The 14255-nt window shown below is 39.3% G+C and overlaps 1 protein-coding gene across 1 annotated transcript; it reads right to left on the bottom strand.

Annotated features, from left to right (window-relative positions):
• Positions 1–11289: 11289 nt before the first annotated feature.
• LOC142445638 (olfactory receptor 5A1-like) lies at positions 11290–12258 on the bottom strand. Its single transcript, XM_075547586.1, has one exon. The coding sequence runs from the start codon at positions 12256–12258 to the stop codon at positions 11290–11292; it is 969 nt and encodes a 322-aa protein (XP_075403701.1).
• Between the last annotated feature and the right edge of the window lie 1997 nt (positions 12259–14255).

Genomic DNA, 14255 nt, shown 5'->3' with positions numbered 1-14255 from the left:
GGACTTGCAGCTTTGCAGTGTCTGGGGAGAGAGTCAGAGAACAGGAGAGTCTATAAGCAAAGGCAGCAGAGAACTCTACACTCTGAATAATCTTTGTGGCTAGGTAATCTTGCCAATCAAGCTGGCACTGTCCAGTAATCAAGGCTTTGGTGGGTTCAGCCCTTCTGTCGGCACCATCAGCACAGCCTGAGCGGATGGTGGCTGGATACCCCAATCAGCCAGTGCTACCTGAGCAGATAATGCAACTGGTGCAGCAGGCTACTTGCACCTGTGGCTCACTACACCCCGCCCACTTGAGGTACCAGCACCACTTGCTGCACAGAGCCCCAGGCAATCCATCCCAAATCACAGAGCCAAATATCCCAAACGTGGACCTGGCCAGCCCCATCCTCAGTGCAGTATGCACCACATATAAGGTAGCAATTCAGCAACACCAAAATGCCTAAGAAACTACTACCCACATCAGCAGTCACACAAGAAACCAAGAGAAACAAGACACGATGTCTGAAGAGAATCTAAATTTAGTGACTTATATAGAAAAAGCAGGCATGGAACCACCACAGGAATAAATCTTCAGAATGTTCCCTGGAGCCATTCCAGATATGAGGGAATCAATATGGAAGAATGATGGAAAATAGAGAGGACAGAATCCACTTACTGAAAGGAAATACAAAAATTCAGGACAATGCAGCAGAAGCAAAGAAAATGGTAAAAGATCTTACCCGTCAACTGGAAGAGGTATAGAATCATTATCAAAGACCTTGAGGATAGCCAAGCAGAATCCAACAAACATGAAAGATAATCAAATAAGATCATCCAAAAAAGCTGAAGAAAACTTGAGAACAATGAGTGATGCTATAAAGAGAAACAATATTTGAATAATTGGAATACCAGAGCACGACATAATGAAAGAAATGGACAGCCAAATAGGAAGCAAATTCCTTTAAGATAACTTCCCCAATGTAATGAAGACTCAGACAATCAATCAGGAAGCAGCGAGGACACCAATCAGACTGAACTCCAAGTAGAACACACCAACGCATAGAGTAGTCATATTATCAAACTTTGAGGACAAGGAGAAAATCGTAAGAGCAGGTAGGTAAAAAAATGAAGTCACCTATAAGGACTGCCAGATAAGAATATGTTCAGACTTATCAGCAGAAACCATGAAGACGAGAGAATAGAGAAGCATCTTACGAAAGTTGAAGGAGATAACCATAACCCAAGAATCTTCTGTTCCTCCAACGTATCCATCAAAATAGACAAAGAAGAGTTTTCCCAGATCAGAAAAAAAATAGGGATTTTAATACATTTTTTAAAAAAATGAGCACTACAAAAATTACTTTCCAACTCACTTTGGACAGAACTACATCCACAGAGTACAAACATGAGACCCCTGCATACTGTAACACTCTTCAGAAGCCCACAAACTGAAAGAATCACCAAAGATGTCTTTGACTCAACAGGGAAAAGACAGAAAGAATGAATCCCCCCAGACATACACAACACACTGTATATCCAGCACAAAATGTATAAGATGACAGCAAAGAATCCACAGATAGATGTAATAACTCTGAACATCAGTGGACTGAATTCCCCCATTAAAAGAAAAAAGCTATCAAACTGGATTAAAAGACAGAAGCCATCAATCTGTTGTCTGTAAAAGACACATCTCAGTATCTGAGACAAAAACAGGTCAAAAGATGGGGGGGAATATACTAAGCTAATGAAAATCTAAATAAAGCAGGAGTTGCAATTCTAATCTCAGACAAACTCGACTTCAAGGAGCAGGACATAACAAGAGAGAAGTATGGGCATTATATAATGCTTAATGCTAGAGTTGACCAAGAGTCTATGAGCATAATAAACGTACATGCGCCCAACAAAACACCAGCGAAATTTGTTTATCAAATCCTTCAAAACCTAGGGCTGGCCCCATCATGGGACATGGCGTCCCTCAGTGAACCATGACACTGCGGGGAAACCATGACACTATGGTAGACAGCACTGGAAATACAGTGCTGGAATTGTGTATGGTCAGGCCCCATCATACTGGGATGAGGCACTGAGGGCATGCAGCAGAACAGGGGGAACAGAGTGATGAAAACCGTGGGGAGTGACAAAAGTAGACTTGGGAGACAGAGTGTACCACCCCATCAAACTCGACTGGAAAACACTCATAAATGTCAACAAACAGACCTTGAACTATTTATAGGCTTTTCCATTCTTGACAGTGGTTTTGTGTTTGCTATTGTTATTTTGTTCTTGCTTTCTGCTGTTGTTATTGTTTTTGTCAGTTTTACTCCTTTTTTGTTGTTTTATTTGGCTTTGCCTAGTTTTGCCCTTATTATTGTATCTACATGTCTATCTAGATAAGACAGGTGAATAAACAATTCAGAGATGGAAAGAATGGGACCAATGTTTCTGGAGGGATAGAGGAAAGGAGGAGGGGAGAGAAAGGAAGGGGGGGGTAGCTAACCCAGGGAAAAAGGAACAACAAGTGAATTATTGGAGCTCGATCAAGGGCAATGGAGCAGCGAGGAATTATTAAACCCTAAAGAAGGCCAAACCTAATGGTGGAAAATAAGGGAAGTAAAAATGAAATAAAGGAAAGAACCAGGAAGCAAAGGACATTCATAGATGCCCAAATACAGCCATGCACATTTGTAAATATATATATGAGAGAGGACTAGAACTCTGTACTCATATCTATATGTTAAGAATTAAGGTTTCAGATGGACATTGGGCCTCAAGCCAAGTACTGTCTTAATACAAGAACAGTTTATTTTAACAATCTGACTTTCTGTGATGCTCACATTCCCAGCACAATTGGTGAAGACAAAACAGGTGCATAAATAAATGTGGTGAAGAAACTAATGGTGCCTAGCTATCAAAATATATAGTGTCTGAGTCTTTAAAAGCTTGAGAGTAAACAAGTGGCTATCTAGCTCAGGAGCAACAAAGTCCACATGGAAGAAGGACAGCAGCCTGAAGATACGAGGTATAGATGGGATCAGGTCAGGCATCTAAGACCCAGAATAAAACCATACCCAACGTGAATGGAGCAGGCATAGAGTTGAGACTCAATGCCCATCTGTAGACAATTGGACATCCCTTCACAGAGGGGCCATAGGGAAGAGATGACCCAGTCAGGGTGTAGTATAGCATTGATGAAAAACACAACTTTCCTCTAGCTCTTTGGTGCTTTCTTCCACCACTATCATGACCTCAGTTCTACCTTACAAATCAGATTAAACCAGAACATGCACACTGCTATAGATAAGAGCCCGCAACACAGGGAATTCAGAATAGATAAACCCTTGAGGTCCAACAAGGAGAATATAGGTATCAGGAGTAGTAAGGGAGGATGGGGGGACAAAGGGGGAATCAGTCACAAGGATAAACATATAACCCCCACCCAGGGGGATGAATTATGGAAGAGTGGATGAGGGGCAATGGAGGACAAGGTAAGATATGGAAAAAATAACCTATAACTTATCAAGGATTCATGAGGGAGGGCGGGTGGTCAGGGAGGGGGAAGAAATGGGAAGTTGATATCAGTGGAAAGAGAATGTTTTGAAAATGATAACGGCAGCATATGTGCAAATGTGCTTCACACAGAAATATATGGATTGTGATATGAGATGTAAGAGCCCCCAATAAAAGTATTTTTTAAAATATATAGCGAGAGAGACAGGATTGACAGCCATAGTAGGAGACTTCTCAAAAGACCACTATCTGAGAATGATAGATGAGCAGGAAAGAAACTCTATAAGAAACTTCAGAACTAAACTCTACAATTAAACAACTGAACCACATAGACATATTGGAAACTCCTGATGCCACCACTTATGCACGACCACCAAGTACGCTGGAGCAGCTGAAACTGGATTATTTGAGATGATTTGCAATTTAATTGTAAATGTACTGAAACATATATATATCACAAATGTATTAATAAATAGTCCTTTCATTTACTTTAGAATATGTACTTAGGAATATTTTATGTTCGCTACAGCTTTATAAAGTTGGAAAGTTTTCCCTCCATTGCATTTAGAATAGAGTATTGAAAATACACATTCTCACATAAGTTAGTCTAGAAGAGTTACTTTCTATTAGAAATATAAACTCTCACAGACAATATCTTGAAAATACCAATATTGATCAATTTGTCAAAAATAAGTCAAGCAATTGATCAGTCAGATACACTAAAATTCTTTGTGTGTTATTACATCTCAGTGACAGAAGCAGCCATAATTAATTGTAGTCTATGGAAGCCACCATTCCCCAGAAACATTGAGGAGTTATTTGTTTTTCTTATCCATGGTAAAATACATTTTGATTTTTAAAATTTTGTAAGCAATAAGAACAAAACAAAACCGAATGCATTCACTTTCTTTGATGGACCTCTTTGCAGAGCTGATAATTCCAAAGTCAATTTGGAGAAGAGGTGACGATTGTTAATAACTGAACTCTTACTAGGTGGATCCAACTAGTCAAAACTGCTCTACTTTCCCAAGTTGATGCTCAGCAGAAAATCATATATAGAAATCCAGGCGTGTTTATGAAGGAGAGCACTAAAAATAAAGGGAGATTTTAAGGGATAGACTTGCACTCCCTGGGCATAAAATGCACGTATTTGATATCTATGTTCTCCTAGTTTATTGAAATTGCTAAGGTCTTCAAAGACAATGAAGACATATTTAAGTTATGTCAAAAGACCTAATGGAATGGTCATGAGTACTTTGTTAGGGAGGACATGAAGCACTTGCTGATGAGGACCAAGAATTGCAGTCTTCAACGTGAATTATTAGAGTTCGCAGTAAAGAATACAAAAATCTCTTCTGGACCATTAGGTAATATGAGAAATGGAGTTGTCTAGGATTTCATCTTGTTCAGATCCACAAGCAATGCCCATGGAAGTCTAAAGATCAATGAACACATTGCATTGGGACAATCTGCTGCACAAGACTTCTTTAAAGTGGTGATAAGTAAGGATATTACTTTGAGAAATAAGATGTACCTGACCCAAATCTTGGTGTTTTCTTTATTTTTTTCCAACAGATTTATTGGCATGTAATTTACATATAATACAATTCAGTAATGCAATAGTTCAAATGTTCAATCATATTAAAGTACAGTCACCACCACATCAATCTTACAGCACCCCTCCCCTCACTGGTTACATCTCCTTTAACATGAGTTGGGCAATCACCATCAGTTCCAGTGCTCCCTCCCCACTACCGCCTTCATTATTGACTCCCCAAATCTGTTGTCCCTCCTATTGCCTTCCCCCACCTCTGCATTCCCTATAACCCCTTTTGTCAATCATTCTTCTTCTTCTTTTTAATCATTTTATTGGGAGTTTTTACAACTCTTATAACAATATATACATAATTCCATTGTGTCAGGCACAATTATACATATGTTGCCATTGTCATTTTCTTTCTACTTGAGCACTTTATACCAGTTGCTCATTTTTTCTGCTCCCTCCGCCATGTTCCCAAGCTCATGAACCCTTTATAAGTTGTAGATTATAATCGTAATACCTTAAATCATCTTCTATCACCCTTCTTCCACTTTTCTGTTGTACATCACCCTGGAAGGGGTTTATATGGTGATCTTTGTGATTTATTCCTCCTTCGCCCCCTCCCGCCCTGGCCCACCATCCCCTTATACTCCTTGTGTGTCTATTCTCATTGTTGACCCTGAGGGCTCTTATCTGTAGCAGTGTGTCTGTTCTGGTCTAATCCGATTTATAAGATAGAATTGAGTTCATGATAGTAGGGGAAAGGGAGCTTTAAGGAACTAGAAGATAGTTGTATGTTTCATCCGTGAGATACTGCACCCTGACTGGCTTGCCCCTTCCTTGCGACCCTTCTGTGAAGGGATGTTCAATTGTTTACAGATGGGCCTTTGAGTCTCCCCTCTGCCCTTCCTCTCATGTCAGTCATGTTTATGATGTTTCCACTATTCCTGTGTTTCACATCCAGGAAAACCCACAGAAAACAATAAAAAACAAAGTGGTCAAAGGTGGTAAGACTAAAATCATAATAGTATAACGACAAAAATACAGACCCACCAAGCTTGACGACGCTCAGAGGAGCCAATCCACAGAGAAGACCATATGGCTGACCCCACGATGAGACACGAGATCCCTCGCTGGCCCACAGTCCTACAGGAGACAATACTGGAGACACGGTGTGGGAATTCCACCCGATCTTATCCCACACACCGAGGCAAAACACTGAGGGCATGCTATAGAACAGCAAGAGGAACAGAGCAACGAAGTCCCCAGGGAATACCAAAAATAGACTTTGGATCCATCAGACTCAACTGGAAAATAATCCCAAAGGCCAACAAACAGTCCTTGAACTAGCTATAAGCTTTTCTTTTTTTGTTTTTGTTGTGTTGTCTTCGTTGTGTTTTGTTTTGTTTTATCATTGGCTCTTTGTTGTTGTTGTTTTCTTTTTCATTTGTTGCTTGGTTTTGCTCTGCCTTGTGTTTTGTGCATGTTATTATCTCCGCATGTCTGTCTAAATAAAATAAGCTGGATGAACAATCTGGAGGAGAAAACATCGGGACCAACAGTTCCAGGGGGACATGGGAGATGGGGAGGTGGGGGGAAAGTAGAAGAGTTAACAAACCCAGGGACGAGGGAACAACAAGTGATCCAAATCAGTGTTGAGGGGGGGTCTAACAGGTGCAGTAGGGCATGATCAAGGGTAATGTAAATGAGAGGAATTACTGTAAACCAAATGAAGACTGAGCATGATAGTGGAACAAGATGAAAGTCAAAGGAAATAGAGGAAAGAACTGGAAGGCAAAGGGCATTTATAGGGGTCTAAATAAAGGCATGTACATATGTAAATATATTTATTTATGAGGATGGGGAAATAGATTTACGTGCACATATTTATAGGTTTACCACTAAGGTATCAGATTGACATTGAGCTTCCACTCAAGTACTCCCTCAATGCAAGAATATTTTGTTCTATGAAACTGGCATTCCATGATGCTCACCTTCCCGACATGATTGCTGAACACAAAACAGGATCGTAAGCAAATATGGTAAGGAAAGCTGATTTTGCCTGGCTATCAAAAGATATAATGCCTGTAGTCTTAAAAGCTTTAAGATAAACAAGTGACAATCTAGCTGGAAGGCAACAAAGTCTACATGGAGGAAGCACACCATCCTGCATGATTATGAGGTGCTGAAGGGATCAGTTATCAGGCATCAAAGAACAAAAATTGGTATCATTGTGTGCTCATATCGCCGATACAGTCACTGAAGACTAATGGGTGCATAAGCAAATATGGCAAAGAAAACTGATGGTTCCCGACTATCAAAAGATATACTGTCTGGGGTCTTAAAGGCTTGAAAGTAAGCAAGTGGTCATCTAGCTCAAAAGCAACAAAGCCCACATGGAAGAAACACACCAGTTTGTGTGATCATGAGGTGTCTACGTGGTTAAGTATCAGGCATCAAAGAACAAAAAATCATATTGTGAAGGAGGGGAATTGCAGGGTAGGGATCCAAAGCCCGTCTTTAGGCAACTGGACATCCCCTTATAGAAGAGTCATGGGGAGGAGACGAGCCAGTCAAGGTGCCATGTAGCAAAGATTAAACATATATCTTTCTTCCATTTCCTAAATATTTTCTCTCCATCCACTATCATGATCCCAATTCTACCTTACAAATCTGGGTAGACCAGAGGATATACACTGGTTCAGATAGGAACTGGAAACACAGGGAATCCAAGACAGATTATCTCTTCAGGATCAGTGGTGAGAGTGGCGATATCAGTAGGGTGGAGGGAGGGTAGGGTAGTGAAGGGGAACCAATTACAAGGGTGTACATATAATCTCCTCCCTGGGGGATGGACAACAGAAAAGTGGGTGAAGGGAGACATCGGAAAGTGTAAGATGTGACAAAATAACAAATTATAAATTATCAAGGGTTCATGAGGGAGAGGGAAAGGAGAAGGGAGGGTGGAAAAATGAGGACTTGATGCCAGGGGCTTAGGTGGAGAGCAACTGTTTTGAGAATGATGAGGGTAACAAATGTACAAATATGTTCTATACAATTGCTGTATGTATGGATTGTGATAAGAGGTGTATGAGCCCCCATAAAGTTATTTTAATAAATAAATATATATTTTTAAAAGACAAAATTACAAATAATGTATAAGAAGGAAAATACTCCCATCAACTTTCAAAAGGGCAGGGAGGAAATTTGTGTCATGGAACAAATAAGAGATGCTTGCCCTGCAGTACAAATTCAGTTTGTGACTGTGGAGGTGGAGGTTAGGTGGAGATGTGTCAACTGCCCTAGTGTTGAGTTGATTCCAGCATGATCGAGATAACCGTGTTATCTGAGTGACAGTAAGGTGGTTTGAGAGCTTTGCCTTTGGCTAGAACGTATCTGTCAGAGGCTCAATCTGACAAGATAATCTGTAGATGGGTTTTGGGCTCTTGCCATTCTCCATAGCCTTCTACAAATTGGATATTCATAACTTTAACTCAAGTCTTGGCACTTGCAATCATCCCATATACATGTGGTATTTGGGCATTGAATAAGGAAAAATTTTAAATCCGCTAATTTAATCATGGTTCTGGTGAAAAAATTGAAAGTACCATGAACTGGCCAAAGAACACATAAACAAATCTGACTTTGAAGAAATACAGAACACCCCTTAGGAGGAAGGATGGCAGAGACTTCATCTCACATATTTTGGACGCGTTATCAGGAGAGATCAGTCCTTGGAAAATGACATCGTGATTGTAAAGGATGGGCGAGAGGAAAAGAGGAAGTCCCTTGACAGGAAAAATTGACACAGTGGATGCACCTATAGAGTCAAACATGACGACTGAGAGGATGCCGCAGGAGAGGGCAGTTTTCCTCATGTTGTCCACAGGGTCTCTAAGACTTGGAACTGAGTCAACGTCACCTCACCACAACACAGTTAAATCATTAGGCAGTAACTACTTTTGTCTCTGGTTACTCAGAAATTATGAACCGGTGAGCATGTTTGAATGGAATTAAAATATTTGCTATTGTCAAAATAGAACCTTCAAGAGAGGAAGACTCTAAGTGGGAAGAGTTTCAAAGGCTCTAAGTGGGAAGAGTTTCTGAGACTGTAACTCTTTCAGGGAGTAGAAAACCAGTCTTGCTCCCAGGGATGGAGTTAGCAGATAGGCTAGGTCAGCAGCTGGTAACCACCATCCATTTCATGGGAGAAAGACTGAGCTTTCTACTCGCATAAAGAGCTACAGTTATGGAAACTCACAGGGGCAGTTCTACCCAGTCCTATAGGCTCGGTATGGGTGGACATCAATTTGATGGCAATCAGTTTCATATTTTTTTGCTTTTGAAAGGGTGGAGAAAGTTGATAAACATACACCTGCAGATTTTGAATTTAGACAATCTTCTTGAAGCCCACAGTAATAAAAATAATAAACATTTTTAATCATTCAATTTAAAATGGTTGATTTTCTAATGCATCACGTTTAACTGGTATTGTATCATTTAATTGTAGATGATCTTTTTGACCCTTTTTTACAGAAGAAAGAAGAGAAAGCAATAGAGTTCACGGTCACATCCTTCAGAAATTGCAGACCCAGAATTTAAGCCCTGACACCGCACCAGAGACTCTTCTTTTCAGTGAAGGTTAGAAAGATAGTAGAGATTCTAAGAGAAGGTGGATAAGCACAAAGAAAATCAAAGAAATGTCCAGAATCAAGATTATGCAAGTGAGTGAGAAAAAGAAAGAATGAGAGATATTAAAGACCATTAACCTTGCTGCAGGTAGATCCTACTGGAAAATCAGATGGATATTGAACATACTGCAGAACTTTCTCATCTTTCTAGGTTCTGACCCTAATCTTGACCTAAATCAGGAGAGAACTGATTTCTTGCCAAAGGTAAAGAATGCTTATGTATTTTCAAAAGCAATTTTCTGTATGGTTCATATTGGCCCTGATATTTCTGTTGATTCCGGAAACAGGCTAGTAGCAAGAAAGCTGTTCAAAACTAGGTACCTTCATTAAGGGAAGAGGTAAAAGAAGACAGGCAAATAAAGACATGAGACTCTCCAGGTGATGATCTCTAATGCCATGGTTATAATGGAATTTTTGTTTCTGTTGATTTTATGCTCCACTCCACCATGCCCCTGCTATCCCCATTTCCCCAGGTCCTGTTGTCACTTAGATAGTAAGATTTTTATTTTCTTACTGATTTTGGAGGTATTTGAGTTGAAAAAGACCTTTGCAATAAAATATTTTCAATATGATTTATGAAGTGGAATATTTTATATTAATGCTAACATAGTATTGTGAAATTTGGTCTATGAAATTCAGTCTGGAAGAAATAATTTCTGGAAAAATTGTCTGCAGATTCTTTCCAATGGATTCTGAAACTCTGTGATATCCCCAAGTCTGATGACTGAAATTCCCTTGTCAAAACTAAGATCCTATAATTGGTGCAAGATTAAGCCTTCTAAGGCTCAAGGCCTGCCTTTCTAGACACACCAAGAAAGCCATCATTTTGGTGGTTTTTCTAAGTATCTAGGCTGCGATCACAGAGATGGCTCAAGCTCCAACTTCGCCCAGAAATAGCTGGCTTTGTCTGTCTCTTTAGAATCCAGAGATCTTTCCAACCCTTGACCTTGGAAGTGTACCCTACATCTTACTCTGCATATCTCTTCTGGGTTTTTTTCTCCACAGGTCCGTTCTTTTCATTTAATGTAGAGATAAAATGAAAGTAGCAAGCTTCCCTAGAAGTTAACCCAGGCATATCGCAATGGCTGACCTCCTCATCTGTCCTCTCTTGGTTGGGAATAATGTTATAAAGTATTCCTATAAAACCCATTTTTAATTTTTCTGAATTTCTATTTTATACATCATTTAGTTTTATCCCGCTGGAAAATAAATATCAAACTAAGTAAAAGAAATGAAGAAAATCCTTGAAGGAAAATCCTTGAAGGAGGAAACGTGCTATCCTAAATAATTGTCATTTCTGTACATAAGTTCAAGCAGTCCTCCTCTCAAAGCACAGTCTCCTTCCAGGCTTTTGTCTACTTGGGTTCCAGTTATGGAAATGGGCTTTATACACTGTAGTTCAGGAACTGCATCTGGTTACGGTCTGATGACAACCAAACATGATGGCACCAAGAAATAAGAAACCAGATTTTACTTCTCACTGCTTAGCAATTCATGTGACTTGCTAACGTGCACTTGCACATTTCAAATTCCGTACTCCTATGAGGATAATAAATATCTGCCCAAATATTATGTTAACTGAGGTAAGCCTGTTGCCTTCTTCCTAAGCCTCTTGAGGGCTGCTTTGATTTCATCGTTCCTCAAACTATAGATCAGAGGGTTTAACATGGGGATAATGATGACATAGAACACGGATGCTATTTTGTCTTCCTTAATGGATTGACTAGGCTTGGGGCACAAGTACACATAGATGTCTGTGCCATAGTAGAGGGTCACAGCTGCCAGGTGGGAGGCACAGGTATTGAAGGCCTTGGCGCTACCTTTGCCTGAGGATAATTTCAAGATGGAAGCTGCAATGAAGCCATAGGATAAGAGGACTATGAGCAAAGTTCCCAAAACAATAATAACAGCTACCAGAGTGACCATTACTTGACTGATTAAGGGCTTAGAGCAAGACAAAGAAACTATCTGAGGTAAGTCACAGAAGAAATGTTGAATGACATTTGGCCCACAGAAGGAAAGATTCAGAAAGGAGAGTGTTTCAGATAAGCTACTAAGAAACCCACTCACAAAGGCCCCAGCTACCATCTTCACACAGAGTCCAGGGGCCATGATGGTTGAGTATTGCAGAGGGTGACCAATGGCTACATATCGGTCATAGGCCATGGCAGCCAACAGGCAGAACTCAGTCAGACCCATCCAGGCCACAAAAAAGTACTGAGTGGCACAGGCAATGAAGGAAATGTTTTTTTCATTTTTTAGGAAATCAGAAAGCATCCTTGGGCTAATGAAAGACGAATAGCAGATGTCAATAAATGACAGGGAACTGAGAAAAAAGTACATGGGGGTGTGCAGGTGTGAATCTGTCCAGATTAGAAGGATGAGGCTCAGGTTCCAGATAAGGGTGATGAAGTAGATCCCCAGGAATACTGGAAAAAGGATGAGCTGCAGCTCTTTTTCATCTGAAAGACCCAGCAGAATAAATACGGTCACAGAAGAGATGTTTCCATTCCATTCCATAGACGTGCTTGCTGGCATTTCTGAACAAAAGATAGGAGAAGGAAATGTTTATGTCAAAAATGAGAGAGAGAATGTATTCATCTTTTTTCATTCATGTATCTGACTCATTTTACAGCATTAAATTAGTAAAATCGATTTAATACAATCACATGTCATAGGCAATCATCCAGTAAAACACCAGTACTTATAATACTAATTATTATAAAAGTAATTATTTTTATAATAATGCTTGCAGACAAACGTGGGGCTATAGTTTAGTCTTCATATCTACATGAATGAAAATTTGGAGCTAAGAATTATTGATGTAGCTTTTTCCCTGCTTCTTTTATCTTCTTTTCCGAGTATAACACTAAGAGACATGAGCATGTCAAAGTCTCATGCTGTGGGGTAAACGTTTTCTAGTTTATCTCTGCTTCTAACCCATTGTGAATACCTACTTTCCATAGAATGTAGTGTTTTCTCTAACAAACCTTAAACACTATTCTCTAATAACCTCAAACACTGTTTTTCTCTTTGACCTCTCACATACATGGTAATTAAATATCAGTTATTAGGCCACCAGTGATTAGTACTGGAAAAATGCTAGCTCTTCCCTAATATTCCATTATATTAGTACTGTCTTGTCTTGTTTACTTGGAAGAATTTCTTTACTTTCTCATTGGTTGAACCAGTGGTCAAAATCATTCTTCTTATATATTATCGATCCTTCTCCGTGCTTTCTCTGAACACATAGCCCACTATTTGGGAGGATGCAGGTTTACCAACAAGCAATATTTCTATGAAATCTTGATAGCCCAGTTCATCCATGGACACTTCTCCTAAAACCTCAAACCTATTTGACTTACATATATATTCTGTGTTTTAAATAAGATTGAATTTATCATAATATCAAGATATGGTGTAAGACAATAAACATTAATGAGTGCTCATTGATTTCCAGGTTTTACTCTACATTTTTAATGCTTTATTTGATTTTATTTTGCCCATTCACCATCCATGATATGTATTCTTATGACTCCCATCATGCAGGGGAAGCTGTTGTATACCTCATAGTAGTAATTAGGCAGAAAGTGTTGCACAAATGGGATTGAAACCCAGGTAATGTAGCGCTACAGTCACAACTTTATGGTTTCTCAAAAAGATATCAGTTTCTTCATTACTCTTATTTTTAATCAACTCTGAAGTTCACAATACTACATTTTGTGACTTTAGGGATGAAAATGAGATAGAAAATAGTGTACCTCCAGGAAGATAAGTGATAAATGTGCCCATAAATATATTTAACCCAAGAAAAGAGGCATAGATAATGATTACATTCTGTGGGCAACCTTTGAGTACATGAGGTTGGAAATAATGGATCTAGGAAGACTCTTGCTTATTCTCAGAAAGGATTTTTGACAGCCACTGGAAAGACTGAGCCTGTTTCATAGACAATAACACAATCATCCCGTCTCTTGAGATAGATATTCTTGCAGTAAATGCATAGAAAAACAGTAAGACACACTTATACCAAGGAAATGAGAAACGTGGGTGGGAAATTTCCTCTCAGGAAGAAGAAATGAAAAAAATAGTGTTTATAATATGTAAATTACGGAGGCACTGAGACATCTACTCGTTTTTTTAGAATGGTAACCATTACAAAGAGTATGTCCAAGATTAAAATTACAGAGCAAATCTCACCACAGACCGAGCACCATGTTCAACCAGTGACATCATCAGTAATCGGAGAGACCCGTTTTCATTGTTGCCTAGATCTCCATAACTACAGACTTTCATTTCTGATTAAAGCCCATTTTTATTATGTCCTATTTATCACACTCCTTAGCTTTCTTCTTGTTTTAGAATAGAGGTTATCTTGATAGAGAGTTTGTCGTGAATCTATTGCTTTGGCTTTTTTCACAAGATTTTGACATAATAAGCCTATCCATATGCTTACCTCCACTTTATCCTTAGTATATTAAAAAGTAAATGGAAAGAGACTGGGAAAATGTGGCCCTTTTGATATGTTTCTCTTT

The sequence above is a fragment of the Tenrec ecaudatus genome, chromosome 4 (assembly GCF_050624435.1).
Source record: "Tenrec ecaudatus isolate mTenEca1 chromosome 4, mTenEca1.hap1, whole genome shotgun sequence".
NCBI lineage: Eukaryota > Metazoa > Chordata > Mammalia > Afrosoricida > Tenrecidae > Tenrec > Tenrec ecaudatus.
This window is presented reverse-complemented; position numbering and strand designations above follow the sequence as displayed.